The sequence below is a fragment of the Meles meles genome, chromosome 2 (genome assembly GCF_922984935.1).
Source record: "Meles meles chromosome 2, mMelMel3.1 paternal haplotype, whole genome shotgun sequence".
Taxonomy (NCBI): domain Eukaryota; kingdom Metazoa; phylum Chordata; class Mammalia; order Carnivora; family Mustelidae; genus Meles; species Meles meles.
In genome coordinates this window covers 133,269,193-133,288,710 of record NC_060067.1, presented here as the reverse complement: position 1 = coordinate 133,288,710, position 19,518 = coordinate 133,269,193, and the positions used below count along the sequence as shown (strand labels likewise).

The 19,518-nt window shown below is 33.9% G+C and overlaps 1 protein-coding gene across 3 annotated transcripts in view; it reads left to right on the top strand.

Moving 5' to 3' along the window:
• The window catches only part of FSTL5 (follistatin like 5), a 753,549-nt gene that overhangs the window by 670,034 nt on the left and 63,997 nt on the right, over positions 1-19,518 (top strand). For all 3 annotated transcript variants that reach the window (XM_045984612.1, XM_045984593.1, XM_045984601.1), the window contains exons 13-14: positions 4,637-4,786; positions 16,752-16,859. In XM_045984612.1, coding sequence (XP_045840568.1) covers positions 4,637-4,786; positions 16,752-16,859 — 258 coding nt within the window. The remainder of the gene's footprint in view (positions 1-4,636; positions 4,787-16,751; positions 16,860-19,518) is intronic.

The following is a 19,518-nucleotide window of genomic DNA, read 5'->3' as shown; positions in this document are numbered from 1 at the left end:
TCTATCCTCTATCTATAATTTATTTACGTGTGCTCATGTATGTCTATGTGTACTTCATCTTTTTTTTTCTATTTAGTTTTTAATTACCTTTAATATAGTATACTTTTTTTTTTTACTTTATTTCAAATTGTTCATTTAACAGATTTTTTTCTATGAAGAGACTGATAGAGGAGGGAAGGCCTGGTGATTGACAGTCACAGATTAATCTCTTTGTATCATTTAACCATGATTACAACCAGGCAGTAAGAGTGAGTGTACTCCTGACTCACCTGGGTGGCTCAGTTGGTCTTTATTTTGGCTCAGGTCATGTTCTCAGGGTCATGAGCTCAAGCCTTGCCTTGGGATTTGGGCTAGACATGGAACTTCCTTAAGATTCTCTCCCCCCCTGTCCCACAGCCTCTCCCAACCCCCTCTCTAAATTAAATCAATAAATAAAAACGAATGCACTCTGAGAGGAATTTAATGTAAAGGCAATAGAGTAGAAAACCAAAGTCTGAGGCTTACCTCTCCTGGATCATAAATAAGGAACATAACATAAAAAAGCCACTATGACAGAATTTCACTAATAAGATTTAAATGATAACTAGGATAGGGAAATATTCAAGAATGAGATCAACAACACTTTATTCTGCAAAGGTTCAGATAGGAAGTATTTTAGGCTTTACAGTCCACAGGATCTTTATCTGCCATTATAGCATGAAAATGGTCATAGACAATATTTAAATCAATGGATTTGGCTTTGTTCCAATAAACATTTATGTAAATTTGAATTGAATTCTATATAATGGTTACATGTCACAAAGTAGAATTCCTTTGATTTTTGTTTGGACCATTAAGAATGCAAAAAACGTTCTCAGTTTTTGGACCATATACCAGAAAAGGCAATGGTATGAATTTGGCCTGGAGCCATTGTTGGCTGATTTTTACCTTGCAAGAATGAAAGAATAGTTTAGGAAGAATAAATATCTGAATCACCAAATTCATCAGAAACTATAAGCAACTTGAGAGCAGGCATTCTCGTATATTCATAGTTTTATTTCCAAATATAGTTTTCACACTATCTTTCACATAGTAAGTACTCAATAAGTGCTTCCCAACAAGAAGTAAAGACTAATGACTGGAAATTCTGAGGCCACTGGTGATCTCTCCTGTTTTGAAAGAGAGAGGATGATGAAAACTGTTTGAAGTATGAACAATTTAGACTGAAAGGTCAGGAAATGGTAAATTTCTAGACAGCTTGTTTAGTGTCTGAAGAGAATTGAATGATTGGAAGGGAAAGAAGATAAAATCAAGTAATGTTTTGTTATTCTTTCTTCTTAAATTGCAAGCAAAATGTTGACATTTGAATACTTGGAGACATGACTACAATGACAAATTAAATACAGGACAGATCTTTCTGAAGGCAAAGGACAGTGGACAAATCTATGATTGGAGAGAAGGTTGAGAGGAGGGGATAATGATAGAAACTGAGTTGGATACAAGGAAAATGGAGGTGCTTGTGACAAATAACATTTGTCCCCGACATGAATGACAGAATATGTGCTGAAAGAGAGATTGTGAGGAAGAAGAGGACAGAGGCATGGGAATTTGGAGATTTGAGGGAAATGCTTTTTTTTTTAAAGATTTTATTTATTTCTTTATTTGGAGGAGAGAGAGAGAGAGATTGAATGAGGGGAAGGGCAGAGGGAGAGAATCTTCTCAAGCAGACTCCCCACTAAGTGTGAGTCCAACTTGGAGCTCAGTCCCGCCACCTGGAGATCATGACTTGAGCTGAAACCAAGAGTTGGAGGCCTTGGACTGAGCCACCCAAGCATCCTGTAAAATGTGTTTTTAATAGTCAATCAATACAATAAATAAAAATGGCAATGTCCTGTAGAAGATCAATGCATACATCCACCTAGCTGACCTACTTATTTTCAGCAATTAGATATCATCAGCATTATTTTAAACGTTAAATCCAAACTAATATCATCACTAGAAACATCCTGTTTGCCTTTAAAATTTTGGAAAGAGATAATGTATACACAGGATGTAATTAAATATGGAAATTACCTAAAGGGAGAGAGATAATTTCTAACTATGAACTAGAATTTTCTTTTTCTTATTGACTCTCACCCTTATTAGTTCTAATATCTTATTAATTCCTTTTACTCTAAATTGTGGTACACATTTCTATAAAAAGTGATTTAATTAAACTTCTTGATATAATTCCTCATCATTTTCCTCATCAGTATGTATTATCTTAATTTTATTTCGCATCCTTGGTTTTTTTGAGCTCATCTTTTATCTCATTAAATGCCTAGTGCATGTGAAAAGCATTCCTCTAAAATTCCCATCCATAGAAGTAAATATTAATCTATGTAATCTGAAAAAATAAAAGTGCCATTGTAAAATGGAACCTAATAGACTATAATCAGAAATAATGGCATAAAGTGAAGCAAAGAAAACTCAGGGTGGCTGTCAGGAAACTTTTAATGGCTTTGTAAAAATGATTGTGAGTCTGATCAGGGACATCTTATGGAGACAGCATACAAATAGGAAATAATTCCCAGCAGAGCAGTTTATTTTACTGTTGAATCGTTTTGTAGCAAACAAAGGGGTGGAAATTGCTCCTGGTTCAGCAGTTGTTTCGCTGACAGTTAGGTGTCAGGTCACTCACACTTCCTATTATTTTGGCAGATTTTGTTGGTAGCTTTTACACAACAGCAAAGATTTTATAAACAATATCCCTATGTTCAGAGCCTTTCATCAACCTTAGATCCCACTATTTTTTCCCCACATATTCATGCCTCTGAAGTACATATTTTATATTGTGCTAGATTCTCACAAAATATGTCCTTGTCAAAGATATTTAATATATTTCTGAAGCAATATTTTTGGCATAGAAAGTAATGTTTCAGTGAATTGATGAGCGAAACTGTTTTGTGCATGTGCTGAGGACAGAGTTCAGGTTTGTGCTCCTGCTTGAGGGTCCCGTGGACATGACTCAGGATGACCCTACTGGTAATTGTTTTAAAATGATTGTGGTACATCCCATGTACTGGAGTTAATTTTCTACCGCCAGAACTACCAGAATCATGCATTAGATGTTTAGTTTTTAATTTGTTTGGTTATGTTCTGGAAGCCTGGGAATAACATGTACTGTTTAAAGGAAGACACTATCATATGTTCCGGGTGTTTTGACAGTGCGTGACAACTTCTGGATTGAATCTTAAAAATCAGTGGTCACTCCAGACTCTCCCTTGAATCATATCTGAAATTTGGAGAACAAAAACAGCAGACCACACACTGAGCTCTCATTCCAAAGTGCTCTGGTTTCTGTATTATTTTCTAAATTTTAAGCAAAGAGAAAAACCACCTACTATGTTTGTGCTCCTTCCAAAGGTGTTATTATGGTATATCCATTTTAATTACTATATGTCAAATGTGATTTGCTGTCAGTATTATCTTTAAAAGAAATGCTTAGTAGTGTTGATGATGTAAGCTTTGTTAATTGTAGTTTGTGATTATTAAATACAAATGGTGAATGGAATCTCTGCTGAAAAGAAATGTTTTTATTTGAATTAGAGAAGGAGAGTGTTCTAATTTAACAGTTACTAACTGGAGTATACAAATCAATAAATTAGATATTAGTAATCAGTGATCATACCTAAATCATAAGACAAATGAAACACTAGAATCATTACACACATATTTTATGTGTAGATAAACAAATCTCTCTTCTTAGTGGTTTTCTAACTATAGGTAAAGTGAGAAAATTACAAAACAAAAAGACCATTGAATAAAAGAAAAACCTGAAAGACAAATAATGGGCTAAATGATGTTTCTTCCATTGTGATGTGTCTACCAGCACAGATCACTGGGCCGATGCATCCCTTCAACATTCACTTATTAACAAAATTCAGGATAGGAGGAAATAGAAGTGTGTGTGTGTGTGTGTGTGTTTTGTTTTGTTTTTGTCTCATTTATGGCAGTCTGGCACAAACAATATAATATTCAATTTGTTATGGGTGAAGAAGTAGAATAATAATCTGCTTGGACATATTAAAAGATTTTATAAAATTTGACCTTGATAAAAATTGAAAAATAAAATAAGCCTTCTGAATAACTACCTTTTTATAATTTTTCGAAGCCTCTGATTCTCCACAAATTAGACAACTTTCAATCACTTCTGGTAGATTTGGTAGCTTTTGAAAAGATCAAGGACAGGGCATGAGGGCAGCCACTGATGTGATAACCTCTAAATATACTCCACTGTGACATTTAATGTCTGGCAAAGAAGCTTGAGATTGGAGGATTTGAGAGAAAACTTTGAATTTATTATCTATTTCTGAAGTTACTGAGTTATAAACGAGATAGTAACATATGAAGAGGCTATATCCTATTAGAAATAAGTAATTAAGAGCCTGATGAAATTTATATCAAAGGGTTATTTCCATTGATTTACATTTAAGGGAATTGTTTTAATTTAGCACACACACTCTCTCTCTGTGTATGTGTGTGTGTATATATATATACATATATGTTTAATTTTGTTGCTGAAAGTAATAAAGCATCAAACATTAATTTTGCTTCTAATATGCCATATCCATGTTAATTTAAAATATTCACTTTTCCCCTCTTTTCTAAATTATAGGATGAAGTCTGTCCCAAAGCTGAAGGAGATGAAGTTCAGAGGTGTGTGTGGGCCTCAGCTGTTAATGTCAAAGACAAGTTCATTTATGTTGCACAGCCAACTCTGGACAGAGTCCTCATTGTTGATGTGCAGTCACAAAAAGTTGTTCAGGTATGAATGATCCCTGCTTTTGAAGGTGATTTTTAAAACATTATTTACTTTTTGGCAATTCTTTACCAGGTAACTTGTACATTGCTATCTGATTGTCATTGATGACTTGTTTTATTACTTGGATAACTAGATAATGTACGCATTTTCTGCAAAATTTCCTCTTAGCCTGTTGCTTGAGTTTAATGAATTAAAAAAATTTAATTTTTCTTATTTTTAAAAATTAGATTCCATAAACACATCATAATATTAACATGATTAGTTCCACAAAAATCAACCTCAGATTTATTTATTCTGTTTAGAGCTAGGAGAGTTCCAGTCAGATGCTAATTAAGGTATTCCTAGTTACCATTCCAGAAACAGTATTATTTCCTCCTTACTTGATTCTTAACAAAAGCCAAGATAATAGTAGACTGTTAGATAATAATAATTTAGTAGGTTTTACTGTAGTAGTAAAACAAGGAATATGTACATAGGTCAATGACAGAGAAAAAAAAATCCAAATAAACATTGTCATGGTCATGGTTATAAAAAAACATTCTGGTTTGAGTCCCCAAATGTTTCATTCCCAGTTCTTTCCAAAGTTGTTTCACTTCGGCAGTCTCTTTGTACTCCATTGCACAACAGCCAGGAATGGTATGGGATTTGTTTCTAGGTGGCCTGGCTATATAGTAACTGGGCCCTTGACTCTTACCATAATCTCTTGCTTCTCAGATCAGAGGAAAGAAACTTAAAACAGCTTTATTAGATATGCATAATCCACCAAATGGGATTAATAATTGTAAATATCTCGTAAAGTTGTATTTAGAATTAACGTAATGCATATAAAACATTTATAGCAGATCTTGGCATATAGAAGTGATTTACATCTACTTACTATCAAAGTTTCTGAGAGACACTAGAAGTTAACCATTCCTTATATTTACCAAGATCTTTTTTGCATCCATATGGGTTTGAAATCAAATATTGAAGTAACACCTCTAATGATTCCTGACTAGAACTACAAAAAGTGGCAATAAGTTCAAAGTTAGGGCTTTTCATTCTGAGAGTCCTTCACAGCTTCACATGATATCATCCAATCATCCATCTGTCTATCGATCCACTCTTTGTATACTTACTAATTGCCTACTATGGATATGTTTGGTATGGCAAATAAAAGAGTGAAAAGTGTTTCTCCTGAAAAACTCTGTTATCTCTGGTTTTACAAATTTATAATGGATATTTAATCTAATGGTTCAGTTTCTAATAAGATAGTGACTGGTATAATCATGAGGAAAAGGATCAGTAACTGTTCTACTAGAAAACTTCTCTAAGGCCTCTAGGGTTGCATGATTCACATATATATCCAGTCTGATGGTTCAGTATCCACCTTGAGAATATATATTTTTCTGTGTATTTCACCTCTTATGTCTGAGATTGCTGGATGTTGACCAAATTAATTTGATCTTGATTTCAGCTATAACATAGGTGATCAAATTATAGGCATTGGGTTTAGGATTATTTAGACTCTATAGCCAGCAGGTTAAAATTAGAAGTATGTTTCAGAAATAATCAAATTGGTCTTTAAATTTTGTTTTCAAACTAGAAATCTATGCTAATTATGTATTGCCTACTAGATACTCAAAAGTGAGAAAAACTAATATCATTTATCTTCATATCATTTCCATCTTCAGACAACAGTATACAATTTAAAATTAATTTAAAAATTAAAATTAGTAGAAAATATTGATAATGAAATGTAAAAGTCACATAAATTATATTATTTTTCAAAGTGCCTCTAATTGCTATGAAATACCAGGAGAATGTAAAAGATAATATATAATGCTAAAATATTTTTAAAAATCATGTTTATGATATCATCATTATTATGGAGTATTTTTAGATAAAAATCTAACATTTACTTTTTTATAGGCTAGAAAATTGGACCTCAGTCCAAATGAGTTCTTCTTATGATCTTATTAAAATAATAATGATGTTTTACTACTCCTTCTAATCCTTAACTGTTCATAGATAATCATTATGCGTATTTATGCCACCATAAATAAACATTGACTGATTTTGAATATTACATCAGTGGAAATATATAGCATTCACTATTTGTATCTGGCTACTTTGCTCTACATTATAATTATAAGATCATTTTGTTTAAATGTAGGTGTAGTGTTATTCTTTCTTTGCTGGAGAGAAATAAATTAGAGTTAATTATTATTTGTTGAATCTCATTTGAAAATTCACCTAAATTTATTTAAGACCATAAAGTCAATACTCATGGGGCTTTTGTGGTCATGCAAGGACATGAACAGAGTGGTTAAAAATTTGTCACCCAACATACACGTTTCTAGCTAAAGTTGAATAAGAAGAGACTGCATTCTTGTGTCAGTTTTTAGACTGTAAACAAGTGTCCTTTTCATGGTCTTTTTAGTAGTATGTGGTTTGCATTTTTGTGCTTTTGTTGGCAACTCTGTTGCTTAAAATGGCGCCTAAGTACAGTGTTGAAATGCATGTGCAAGAAGACTGTGATGTACGTAATGGTAAGTTTCATTCAGCCATGAGTCCTAGTGCTATTTGGCCACAAGTTCAATGTTAATTAATGAACAATATATATTAAATAAAGTGTCTTTGAACAGAAACACATATGAAACAGAGTTATCTATTGAGCAGTTGATGACAATCTGGAGACCAGAGGCTCAAAGAAACCTAAGTATGTATTTCCCCTAGGAGCAATGGGTCAGTATTCAGAAACTCAGTATTAGCGGTTACTTTATAGAAACAGCTACTACTGATAAATAATAGTCTATAAATGAAGTTGCAAGAAATAGTAAAAAAAGTTACTTCATACTGATTCTCTGATACAATGTTAAGCTAATTACTAATAGCAACCATATAAATGTAAAATATTAATATCAATATCAAGTAATATTGATAATCATGATTAAATATGTTGAATCCAGATAAGGCTGTGTTTTTAGGGAATTTTGCTCCTTAATTAAAATTAAGATTAAATTAGATTAATTTAACCAGATAATTTTAGAACTTAGCTCAAGAAAAGGAGAATAATCTGAATGCAAGAAGTATAAGGATATGTATATAGAGACACAAAGGAATTAATGTATAAAGGTAAAATTAAGTTATTGAAAAAACTAATCAAAAGGAAGCTGGGAATTTTTGCAAAAAAATAAGGACAAAAGCATGATTAACACTATTAGAATTGAGTAAAAGCATATAACCACACTCCTAGCAGAGAGTAAAAGAAACTAAGAAATTATTAAGGTAAAAAATTATGGTACTGAATTTTAAAAGCAAAATGGGAAAGAACAAATTAAAGGGAAAATATGTTAATATCATGTAACCAAAATAGGAATAAAAAAGGAATCTTGATTTGAAAGTTCTAAAACAAAACAACAAAAAAAATTCTGTCCCAGATGGGTTTAGTGGTGAAAGCTGACGTGGTACTGATTTCCTACTTTACTCACTCTGGGTAGAGCCTCTGCATATTCTCAGATTTTCTATTACCAAAGACAAATCATAAGCTTCTCTCCATGCATCTTGCCCCACACCACCATTTATCAGCCTATTGCCTCACTTCCTATGGCTACCTTCTATTTGGAGAACAGTGGGAACCAAGAATAACGTACTACATTTGTTCCTATTGTCAGGAAAACGTGAAAACTTAAACCGTGGCACAAAAAGGCAGAGTGTCATGGGGTTACTTGCACAGCTCTGGCGAGATATGTGATGGAGTTGAATATTATCCTTTTGTCAATAAAAAGGAAAGGTTTTGAATTATAGGGGCTACTGAATACCTTACTGGAAAGAAGGGAAGTGAAAGTGCAGCTGCAGTGATTTGGGACATTCTGCAACAATCTGTTCTGTAGAAATGCAGAGATCATATTGTTTATAAAATGAAAATTTCCATACTGGGTAGAATCAGTTTCCTGTTCTTACTGATAGGAATACTAGTTCTTGAAATCTATTGCTAACTGTAAACATCAACCTAAAATTTTAGATCTATTCCACAAAAGATTATCTTTTTAAAAAACTAAAATTTTCTAGGTTTTAATTTGTTTGAGTTTTCACTTTCAAACCCATGTATAATTTCAGTCTGTGAGCTCTTTAGATAATGAATTCCATGTGTCTACTTACCTGCTGGGTGAAAGAACACTGCCTTATATTTATCTTAACATAACTTAGAATCTGTGAATTTTAGTCCTCAAAAGTACACGCTTGAAGGTGAATTATAAATATCCTAGTGCTCTATTTTCATACTTGAAAATATCTCATTTCTTAGAATTATAAATTCCCTCAAGGTTTTCCCAATTTAAAAACAGCATTATAGATTTTGCAGATTTAGATATTGAACCCTCTGTTTTATAAATTAACAATCCAAGAAGTTCAAATTTTTAAACTATTTAAAGAAAGAACATTTCTAGCTACTTAAAAGACTATATTGAAACAACAACAACTTTGTGATTTAAAGCTCTACTTATTGGGGTGCCTGGGTGGTTCAGTGGGTTAAGCCTCTGCCTTTGGCTCAGGTCATGGTCTCAGGGTCCTGCCATTGAGCCCTATATGGAGCCCTGTATTGGGTGCTCTGCTCAACTGCCTCCCCCCCTCTCTCTGACTGCCTCTCTGCCTACTTTTGATCTCTCTCTCTGTCAAATAAATAAATAAAATCTTTTTAAAAATGAATACAGCTGTATTTATCTGCAAGGACAGAACACACTCAAAGTCAACTGCCAAGTACGAAGTTAATTTTATAAAAAGTTAAATATTCTTTCTCAACTTGACCACTTTTCTCAACTGAGGCTAGGTTTAAGTCAGTCTTTTTTGCATCCAAGTGAAGTTATACTTCCTGATTGTGTGCTGTAGGAATTTATTTCTTTCTTTCAAACCTGAGTGTATTATACAGAAACAGCTAAGAATATTAACTATAACAGAAATTTAGTTAACCTTCTCCCAAACATGATAGAAAATGCCATGGAATTTTCTCTGATGTAGATACAGAAAAGGAACAATGAAGTCCAAAATCAATCTTGAAGAAAAAAAAAGAAAGAAAAGAGACAAAAAAGAACACTACTATTATTTAACTTTGATCTTTCAAGCTTTATTTTTCAATCTAATTAAAGTAGATCCCTAATGTTTTATTCTGACCTTATCTAAGAAATCGTATTTCTTACTACTTCTTTTTCATGCAAATACATGCAAAACAATACATGCAAAAGACTATGTGGATTGGCAGTAAATGTGCATTTAAGGTTAAAAATTTAAAGATTTGGAACACCTTTGTTACATTTTATTATTAAAATGACAAATATTCTCTTGACAACATGATATTTTAGAGAATTCATGATAAAATATTACCATTAGACTATATTTGTTTTCAGTGGATGCAATGATGCCATTTTTATATTTTCATCTGAAGCTTAAAATATAAAAGGTCACAATGTTTTAATGGAATCAGTAAGGTTGCTATTGCTTCAGCCATCAAATGTGTATTGCCTTTCTTACTGTGGAATTTTTGTCAGAGTGGCAGGCAGGTGATATTTGGCTGTATTAAAGACTGACTGGTAAACAACTGACCTCATTTTGTCTTCTGTGGAGTAAAATCAGGTTCTGCTTGGATGCCAAAGTGGCTTGTGACACCTCGGGAGTATTCTTAAGTGTCACAAGCAGTCTCCTCGAGCCATTAACACATTATCTTGAGAATCGACATCATTAGTTTAAATTAGGTTCACTTAATTAGCCAGCTGGTACTCTCCTTGTCAGGCTGATAAACAAGCTGTGCTTCACTGTTCCTTCTTGTTAAGACCAAACCCCAAGTTTTGTTTATCTTTGTTGCTATTATCAGTGTAGATGTTTATAGATTATCAGTACCAGATGCAACTGGTCCATGATCATTATAGTGTATACTTTAAATTTTTCTATTTGTCTCGTTTTCTCAAGAAACACTGATAAATTTGTGTAATACTGGGTAGTTGGGGATTATGAAGGAGTTAAGATTTGTGGATTGATAAAAATGAAAAAAACCCTTATAACATATGTAAATTATATGCTCAAGCAATGTTTTAAAATATTAAATAAAAACATTTTATTGATATCTTTATAAAGTTATAAATAATACCTTTTTATTATTACATTATATAATGTATTTTAAACATTTAAGGAAGGAATAGAAGAAGTTAATTCAACATGACAATATAACACTCCAAAAATGGTTCTTATATAGAAAGTTAAGAAGTGGATTTTCAGACCTGAATATGTAGATCACTACTATTTATTAATTATAATAACAACACATTGTAATTTGAAAGATATTTCTTAAAGTGTTTAAAAGATCAATTCATTTTTGAAAATAAGAATGTGGCTTAATTATCTGAATATCACAAGGCCAAGCAAATACCACTGTGTACAGAAAACCATAGTGTTTATGATACTGGAGAGAAATTTCCAACCTATAGTATCAGAATCTTTAATTTAAACAAATCTTATGGAGTCATTTGATAGATCCAAACTGATTCTCTTTGTTCTATTATGGCCGGAATTTGAATGACCTGCTACAAATAAATCTCATTCCCATAGGCTTCTCAAGGCAAAGTCTGAAAACAAGTTTCCTAGCAAAGTAATATCCGTAGTTAAATACGAATCTATGCAAAGTACTAGATGAACAATCTATATAGGTTAATTCTGAGATGGAAGATGAATATATATGGAATATTTTCTTATAATCCCATATTCTTGAATGTTGTTATTCGATTTATATCATTTCTTCTTGATAAATTGTTGGGTGGCTGTAGGAGAAAACAAAACAAAACAAAAAACTATATACACTAGTGGTCGCCAAAATGGAATGAAAGATGCTGACTTGTGAGAGAGAAATACTAGGATATCATTAATATGTGTATTTATCTTAAAAAAAATCATATTACATTTTATAATTTCTTAATATGTGGACCAACATGGGCATCCTACATCATCTGTATGTTGAATACTGATGTAATGCTCGGTGGACAGGAGGACACCTGAAGACGAAAGTGGGAGTTTTACAATAAGAGGGAATCAATATTGGTACTTCACTTTTATCAAAGGAGGTAACAGTATTGCATACCTCAACACAAAAGTTGTTACGAAGATTAAATTAAAATAATTTGTATTTGTAAAACATTAAAAAACTGCTCTGTTCATAATAAGCATGGCACCGAATATAATTGTCTTTCTTAAATAAAATAATAATGATGTTCTTAATAATAATAAGTTTTGGAACACTGTTTAATTTTGCAATTTGCTTTTCCCAGTCATGTGGATTTAAAGTCCCATTAGTTGTATGTTGAATACTGCTATTTAAAAGGTATTGTTCTAAGTGCATAGGTTATATTATTGACTTAAATAAGCAGGAAAAAAAGCTGCTTTCTTGGAACCTAGAATCCATAGATGAAGATAGACATTGAAAAATAGGAATAATAAACATGCAAATTATACAATATGTGATCAGGTGGTAAGTGCTTTAGAAAAGGTAAAACAGGGACACCTGGGTGGCTCAGTGGGTTAAAGCCTCTGCCTTCGGCTCGGGTCATGATCCCAGAGTCCTGGGATCGAGCCCCGCGTCGGGCTCTCTGCTCAGCAGGGAGCCTGCTTCCTCCTCTCTCTCTGTCTGCCTCTCTGCCTACTTGTGATCGCTTTCTCTCTGTCAAATAAATAAATAAAATATTAAAAAAAAAAAAAGAAAAGGTAAAACAATGTTGTAAGACCAGGTGGAATTGGGAAAGCTATGGATGAGAAGATGTTTACCAAGTGAAGGCTGGTTACAGCCCGAAGCATGATGATCAGACTGGCCTCACTGGGAATGGGAGTTCTGAGCAGTGAACATGTTGAGGAAGCAGACACTGGGCTATCTAGGGGAAGACCGTTCAGGAGATAAGTCCTCTGGAAAGCAGAAGTGTGGCTGGCATGCTGGATGAGCAGCAGGGGGCCCAGAGCACCCCACTGGAGTAGCAGGTGAAGGGATCAGAGAAAGAAGACAGAAGGGGCAGGTCAGCCAGGGTGTGGTAGTCATTCGAAGGACTTCTGTCTTTATTCCGAGGGAAATGGAAAGACGTTTTAGACGCTGTCTAATGCTTACCAAAAAATAAAAATCATTTTAACAAATCTGTTGAGAAAGGTGATGAGTATATATAAATTTAAAAGGTAGAAACCATGTGATGAGAGTTGAGAGGATAGAGGCTCTGCTCTTGATGGTATCAGGTAAGGTACTGCCGAGGTCAGTATTTAGAAGGCAGATAGAATTCAGTTTCCTGAGAATGTGAGGCATGGGAGAGAGAGGGCAGTCAAGGATAAGAGAATCTTTACAATGCCTTTCATAAAATGTGGAGAAAACTTAAACTATTTATAACACAGAGACAGGATTAATTGTGGCAAGAAAAATAATATTTTAAGTATCAAATATAGGGTCTTTCTCTTTTATAAAAGCTAATGGTCTAAACTTACTCATCATTTAAAGTAATTTCCAGAGTGTACTAACAGGTATTTTGTGAAATCCAATACATGAAATTAATTCCTTTCAAAAGTTGACAATATAAGTAGGAAAATATCTATTTATTTGGCTGAAGATTGGGTATGGCAAGATTATCCTGAAGATGGTTGTTTGGAAATATTTCTGTCTTTGTTACATGATCTTGTTGCTGAAAACCATGTAAATGTTCCCTCAGTAAAATGTGTTATATCTGCACACTTGAAAAGTTGTAAACAGATTTTTTTCCCCTAAGAGTTAAACATTTTCCAAATAAAGTATGTCAGATGTATTTTTCTTCATTTTTTTTTAAATTTTTTTTCCCATTTTATTTATTTTTTCAGCGTAACAGTATTCATTCTTTTTGCACAACACCCAGTGCTCCATGCAAAACGTGCCCTCCCCATTACCCACCACCTGTTCCCCCAACCTTTTTCTTCATTTTTGATCTGCATATCTTTTTCAGTTCTGGTGAACTATTATAACCAAAAACGAAAATATATTGAATTTAATACCAAACCTCTGAAACGCTGAGAGACAAAAATGTTCAAACGTTTTGGAGACCACTGAGCAGATATTTTTCAAAATCAGACACTGTTTTGAAAATTGATATTTTTCTCTTTCAAATACGTATATCTTAATTATTTGAAGGCATTTATTCATGGACTGCTTTTTGACATCTCCTGGAACATATTCTCATCAGTTAACTTTAAAAAATAGTCTCTGTCTTCCCATGTATAAAACTATTCATACTTAAAGGCTCAATCAAAGCATCACCTCCTCCCCTTACCCTTCATCCAGCTTCGTACTTCTTCCTCTGCACTTTCCTGGCATTTGGTCCTTTTTTTTTATTTTGTGACTGGGCACCTAGCTATTTTAAGTTCTTCCACCCTCTAGCCTCTAACTCTTTAAGGACCAAGATGGGATTGGGAGGGAGACAAACCATAAATGACTCTTAATCTCACAAAACAAACTGGGGGTTGCTGGGGGGAGGTGGGATTGGGAGAGGGGGAGCGGGCTATGGACATTGGGGAGGGGAGGCGAACCATAAGAGACTATGGACTCTGAAAAACAACCTGAGGGTTTTGAAGGGTCAGGGGTGGGAGGTTGGGGGAACAGGTGGTGGGTAATGGGGAGGGCACGTTTTGCATGGAGCACTGGGTGTTGTGCAAAAAGAATGAATACTGTTACGCTGAAAAAATAAATAAAATGGAAAAAAAAAAAAAACTCTTTAAGGACCTAGACTGTGTTTATTTACTTTCTAAGTCTCAGATTCTTCATTTGCTAAATAAAGGTACTGAATCTCTAAACTTTAAAAAACACTATGAGGCTATTGTCATGAAAATGCCTCTAGTTCAATTAGCTTTTCTGACAGTAATAGTATTTCCATGGCACACCACAGAAAAGCTTAGTAACTTCCTGAGGTATTGTTATTTTACTTTTTTTTCCCCCCACTTAAGTGAGGACCCTAAAATTCACAGTCGGCTTCAGAATGCATGCTCGTAAGCATGGTGTATTCTGCTGTTCACTGGTTCTTGGCTGGGTCTGTACTGCTTATACAAATGATACTGCATATATTTGGGCCCTTGGATTCCTTCCACCTTCCAAAAGAGAAAAAGTCCAAAGAATGACATAACAGTGAGGTCTTTGTTACTATTGCTTTTGTTGTTGAACTATTTTATCGTTAGCATTTTAAAGACCTAGAGATTGTTTTTAAGCTGCATGCAAAATAGGGTTACTGTTATAATCACGTACAGAGCAAGTTTTACATACAAAGGGGAAAATATGAAAAATCAAAGGAATCTTATTGCTTTGTTATTAATGATTGCACTTTTTCTATATACACATGGAAATTATTGATGAGTACATGAAGAATTTAAATGAAACTTCTGACATTCACTGGATTACAATTAACAAAACACCAAACTATTTCTTAAGCAATAAAGCTGTTTAATTATCCCAAATAACCTCATCTAGAGACAGTTACTCTAGGTTTGTGCAGCAACTCAAGGCTGTTATGGAAAATTCATTCTCCTTTCATTTTTCTCCTGCCAAATCCTCAAAGTGTTGTGTGGCTTTTCCTTCTTAAGCTTATTGTTTCAGGCCTCAAAATGACTTTGGAAATGAAGGCTTAGTATTGTTATATGACAGCATTCAAAGCAGGAAAAAAGAGAAACTGTGGCATAGTATCATTATCAAAAATGATATCATCATTTAATCCTTATCATCATGTTAATCCTTATCATGTATAAATGAGACTAGGTCATGTGACCACGGGAGCCACTTGAGAGGCTGGGAAACTTGGCATTTGTGAAAGGGGAATAGGCTTAAATCTCTGGTGCTCACCAAGTGAGCTACCTTCCCTGAGAAAGTTGTTGGCCACAAGATCCCAAAACAACATAAGGGCTCTATTAGCCAGGAAGAAAGTCAGGAAGACATTAATACAGAAATGTTTAAGTACGCATTTTCAGAAATTAAATAATTAATTCAGTAATCCAAGAGTATTGCGAATTTTAAATAGATAAAATCCAGGGCAAGGCTTTTGAAAATAAATACTTTAGTAAGACTAAGTTTGCCAACATTTAGCTAAAATATGAACCTTCACATGTTCAACCACAACTGTACTTTACCTTTAACACACTGAGAAGAGGATTACATTATGAACTAGGACTTGGGAAATTCTCTAAGGATATTCAACAGAGCTTCAGAAAGAAATGCTTTCAATATTGAATAAAGGTAGTGTTATTGAATACAATTTGTTTCATGTTATAAAATTAGAAAAATATACATAAAGAACTACTACAGGAAATTACTTAAAAAAGGTATTAGCTTGAAATATAAATAGCTTGAAATTAAGGTGAGCGAAATAACTTCCTGGCAGCAATTTGTTTTCTGGAAGTTTTGTTTTAAGTAAATGCTAAATATTATAAATAGTAGCAGAAAAACACATTTACCATATCAAGGATGGTTAAAAATGTATTTCTTTCTTTCTGTGATTTTAGATTTCTCATTAAGGAAATTAAATTAGGTAATCTGTCATTAGGGTTATCACTGTATATCAGACTTAGGCATTTTAGCACTATAGATGGCCAAATCCTATGCCCAGCATTAGAATGAAAAAAATCCTAATAGTATAAACATAGTTCTTACCTGTGTTCAACAATTGAATAAAATATACATATTAATCATTTATATATCTTAAGTTCCTAAATAACTTCTCCACGGACACCCAATTTGCATAGGTAATAAAGGAACATAACACTATATAAAATTGTGCAAAAACATGCTGGGTAAAGTATCATATTTCCAAATTAGAAAAATCAAGGTTTAGAAAAATCAGAAAATTGGCAACATAAATTTTTAATTTGGTATCTAAACTCTTGTGTTCTTTCATAATTTCTGGCATAGTTTTAAACTAATATTTCAGTCTGAAAACATTTTTTTTTCAACTCCCATTTATTACAGGCAGTAAGCACAGACCCTGTACCAGTTAAATTACACTATGACAAATCACATGATCAGGTCTGGGTGCTGAGCTGGGGTACCATGGAAAAGACTTCCCCAACACTGCAGGTAAGCACATTTCAGTATATTTGAGAAAACTGTGATATTTAAACCTTTAGTTATCTCATTGGATATTCATAACTATTCGAGAGTGATCTTCATCTGAGGACTGTACTTTTTTTTTTTTAATTTTTTTTTTAAGATTTTATTTATTTATTTGACAGAGAGAGATCATAAGTAGGCGGAGAGGCAGGCAGAGAGAGTGAGAGGGAAGCAGGCTCCCTGCCGAGCAGAGAGCCCGATGTGGGACTCGATCCCAGGACCCTGAGATCATGACCTGAGCCGAAGGCAGCGGCTTAAACCACTGAGCCACCCAGGCGCCCCTGAGGACTGTACTTTAATCACTTCGAGATCTGCATAGAAAAGGGTGAAGAAGTTAATACACAAGTACTTGTTTGGATGGAAAATATTGCAGGTCATTCTTTTCAAAGTTTAGACTATATGCAAACAGAAAAACCAATGATAGGAAAACCGATGCCATCAGTGAAAAATAGTAATAATTTGTCTTTCAACAATTACCTGCCTCCCTCCAGTTTTCATGAGAATTTTCTTGTTTCCATCTCTTTTTTCAAAATGGGGCATGTGAGCTAGAGACCAGTCTCAAGGCAGATCTCTATTTTTCTACAGACAGATAGTATGATCTTATCTGAGAACAGACTCATTTCTAATTGGGGAACAAGTGGTATAATCTTTGTGGAATTTGCTTATGTTTTAAAGTTGTTTATATAGAACTTGACAGAGGAAAAATTATATATTTTGACAATGTCTCTTTGGCACAGTTTCAATTGTTGGAGTTAAAATTTAACAGAAAACTGAGAGGGAATGAGAAGGAACATTTGTCCCTGAAAATGTTTTATCTATATCTCAGACTACTTTGTGATTATACCATGGCTGTGAACATTCCTCTTCTTACAAATCATTAAACTTTGGCTGGTTTTCAGTAAGTCAATTGAGTGCCATGTTTTTTATTTTAATCCATTGTCACTACCAATACCTTAAGTGTTTTCAAAAGATTTTTAGTTTTGCAATATTTAACTTACAAAAGACAGTACTATGGAAATCTTTTAAAAGAACTATCAGAATGAAGATTCCTATTATATTTCATTAGAAATATAATTTGAAACATCTAACATGTAATAGTATTTCAGTTATCTATTGTGGCAAATCTAATCACCCTAAAATTTGATGTGTTAAATAGAATTAAAGAATGACTTACTACCCATAGTTTTGTGGTTCAGCAATCTGGGCAGTTTGTGGGCATAATTGCGGAATACTCAGATGACCACACTCATCTTATTACAGTAGGTTGGTAGTTCAAAATAGCTTCACCCCACGTCCTTTGTGTATTAGTGGGGTGGCTTAGGTCTACTGCATGTGCCTGGTCATCCTTTAGACTGGCATGTCAGCATGGTGGTTCTAGGGTATAAGAGAGTGGAAGTTGTGAGGCTAATTAAGATGTAGGCATTAGAATTCTCATTAAGTCACTTCCACCACAATTTCTTGTTGTTGTTGTTTTTTGTTTTGTTTTTTAACTTTTTTTTTTATGTTCAGTTAGCCATTGTATAGTACATCATTAGTTTTTGATGTAGTGTTCCATGATTCGTTAGTTATATATAACACGCAGTGTTCATCATACCATGTCCCCTCCTTAATACCCATCACCCTGTCATCCCTTCCCCCTACCTTTCTCCTCTCTGAAACCCTCAGATTGTTTTCTTGGGTCCGTAATCCCTCATGGTTCTTTCCCCTCTCTGATTTCTCCCCCTTAAGATTTCCCTCCCTTTCCCTATGGTTCTCTGTGCTACTGGTTGTGTTCCACATATGAGTGAGATGATATGATGATTATCTTTCTCTGCTTGACTTAACTTTACTTTAAAAAATCCCCTCCAGTTCCATCCATGTTGACACAAATAGTGGGTATTCATCTTTTCTGGTGGTTGAGTAATATTCCAGTGCATATATGTACCATATCTTCTTTATCCATTCATCTGCTGAAGGGCATCTCGGCTCCTTCCACAGGTTGGCTCTTGTAGACAGGGCTGCTATGAACATTGGGGTGCATGTGCCCCTTCTTATCACTTCGTCTGTATCATTGGGGTAAATACCTAGTAGTGTAATTGCTGGGTCATAGGGTAGCTCTATTCTTAACATCTTGAGGAACTTCCTACTCTTTTCCAAAGTGGCTGTACCATCTTGCATTCCCACCAACAGTGTAAGAGGATTCCCTTTTCTCCACATCCTCACCAACATTTTTTGTTGGTGTTTTGTTAATTTTGTTGTCGTTGTTGTTATTTTTCCTGTTTTGTTAATTTTGTTGTCGTTGTTGTTATTGTTAATTTTTGCCATTTTGTTAATTTTGTTAACGTTGTTAACAACGTTTTGTTAATTTTGTTGTCGTTGTTGTTATTGTTAATTTTTGCCATTCTCACTGGCATAAGGTGGTATCTCATTGTGGTTTTGATTTGTATTTCCCTGATGGCTAATGATGTTGAGCATTTTTGTGTGTGTCTATTAGACATTTGTCTTCTTTAGAGAAGTGTCTGTTCATGTCTTCTGCCCATTTTTTGACTGGGTTATTTGTTTTTTGAATGAGTTTGAGAAGTTTTTTTTATAAATCTTGGATACCAGCCTTTTATTTGTAATGTCATTTGCAAATATCATCTCCCAT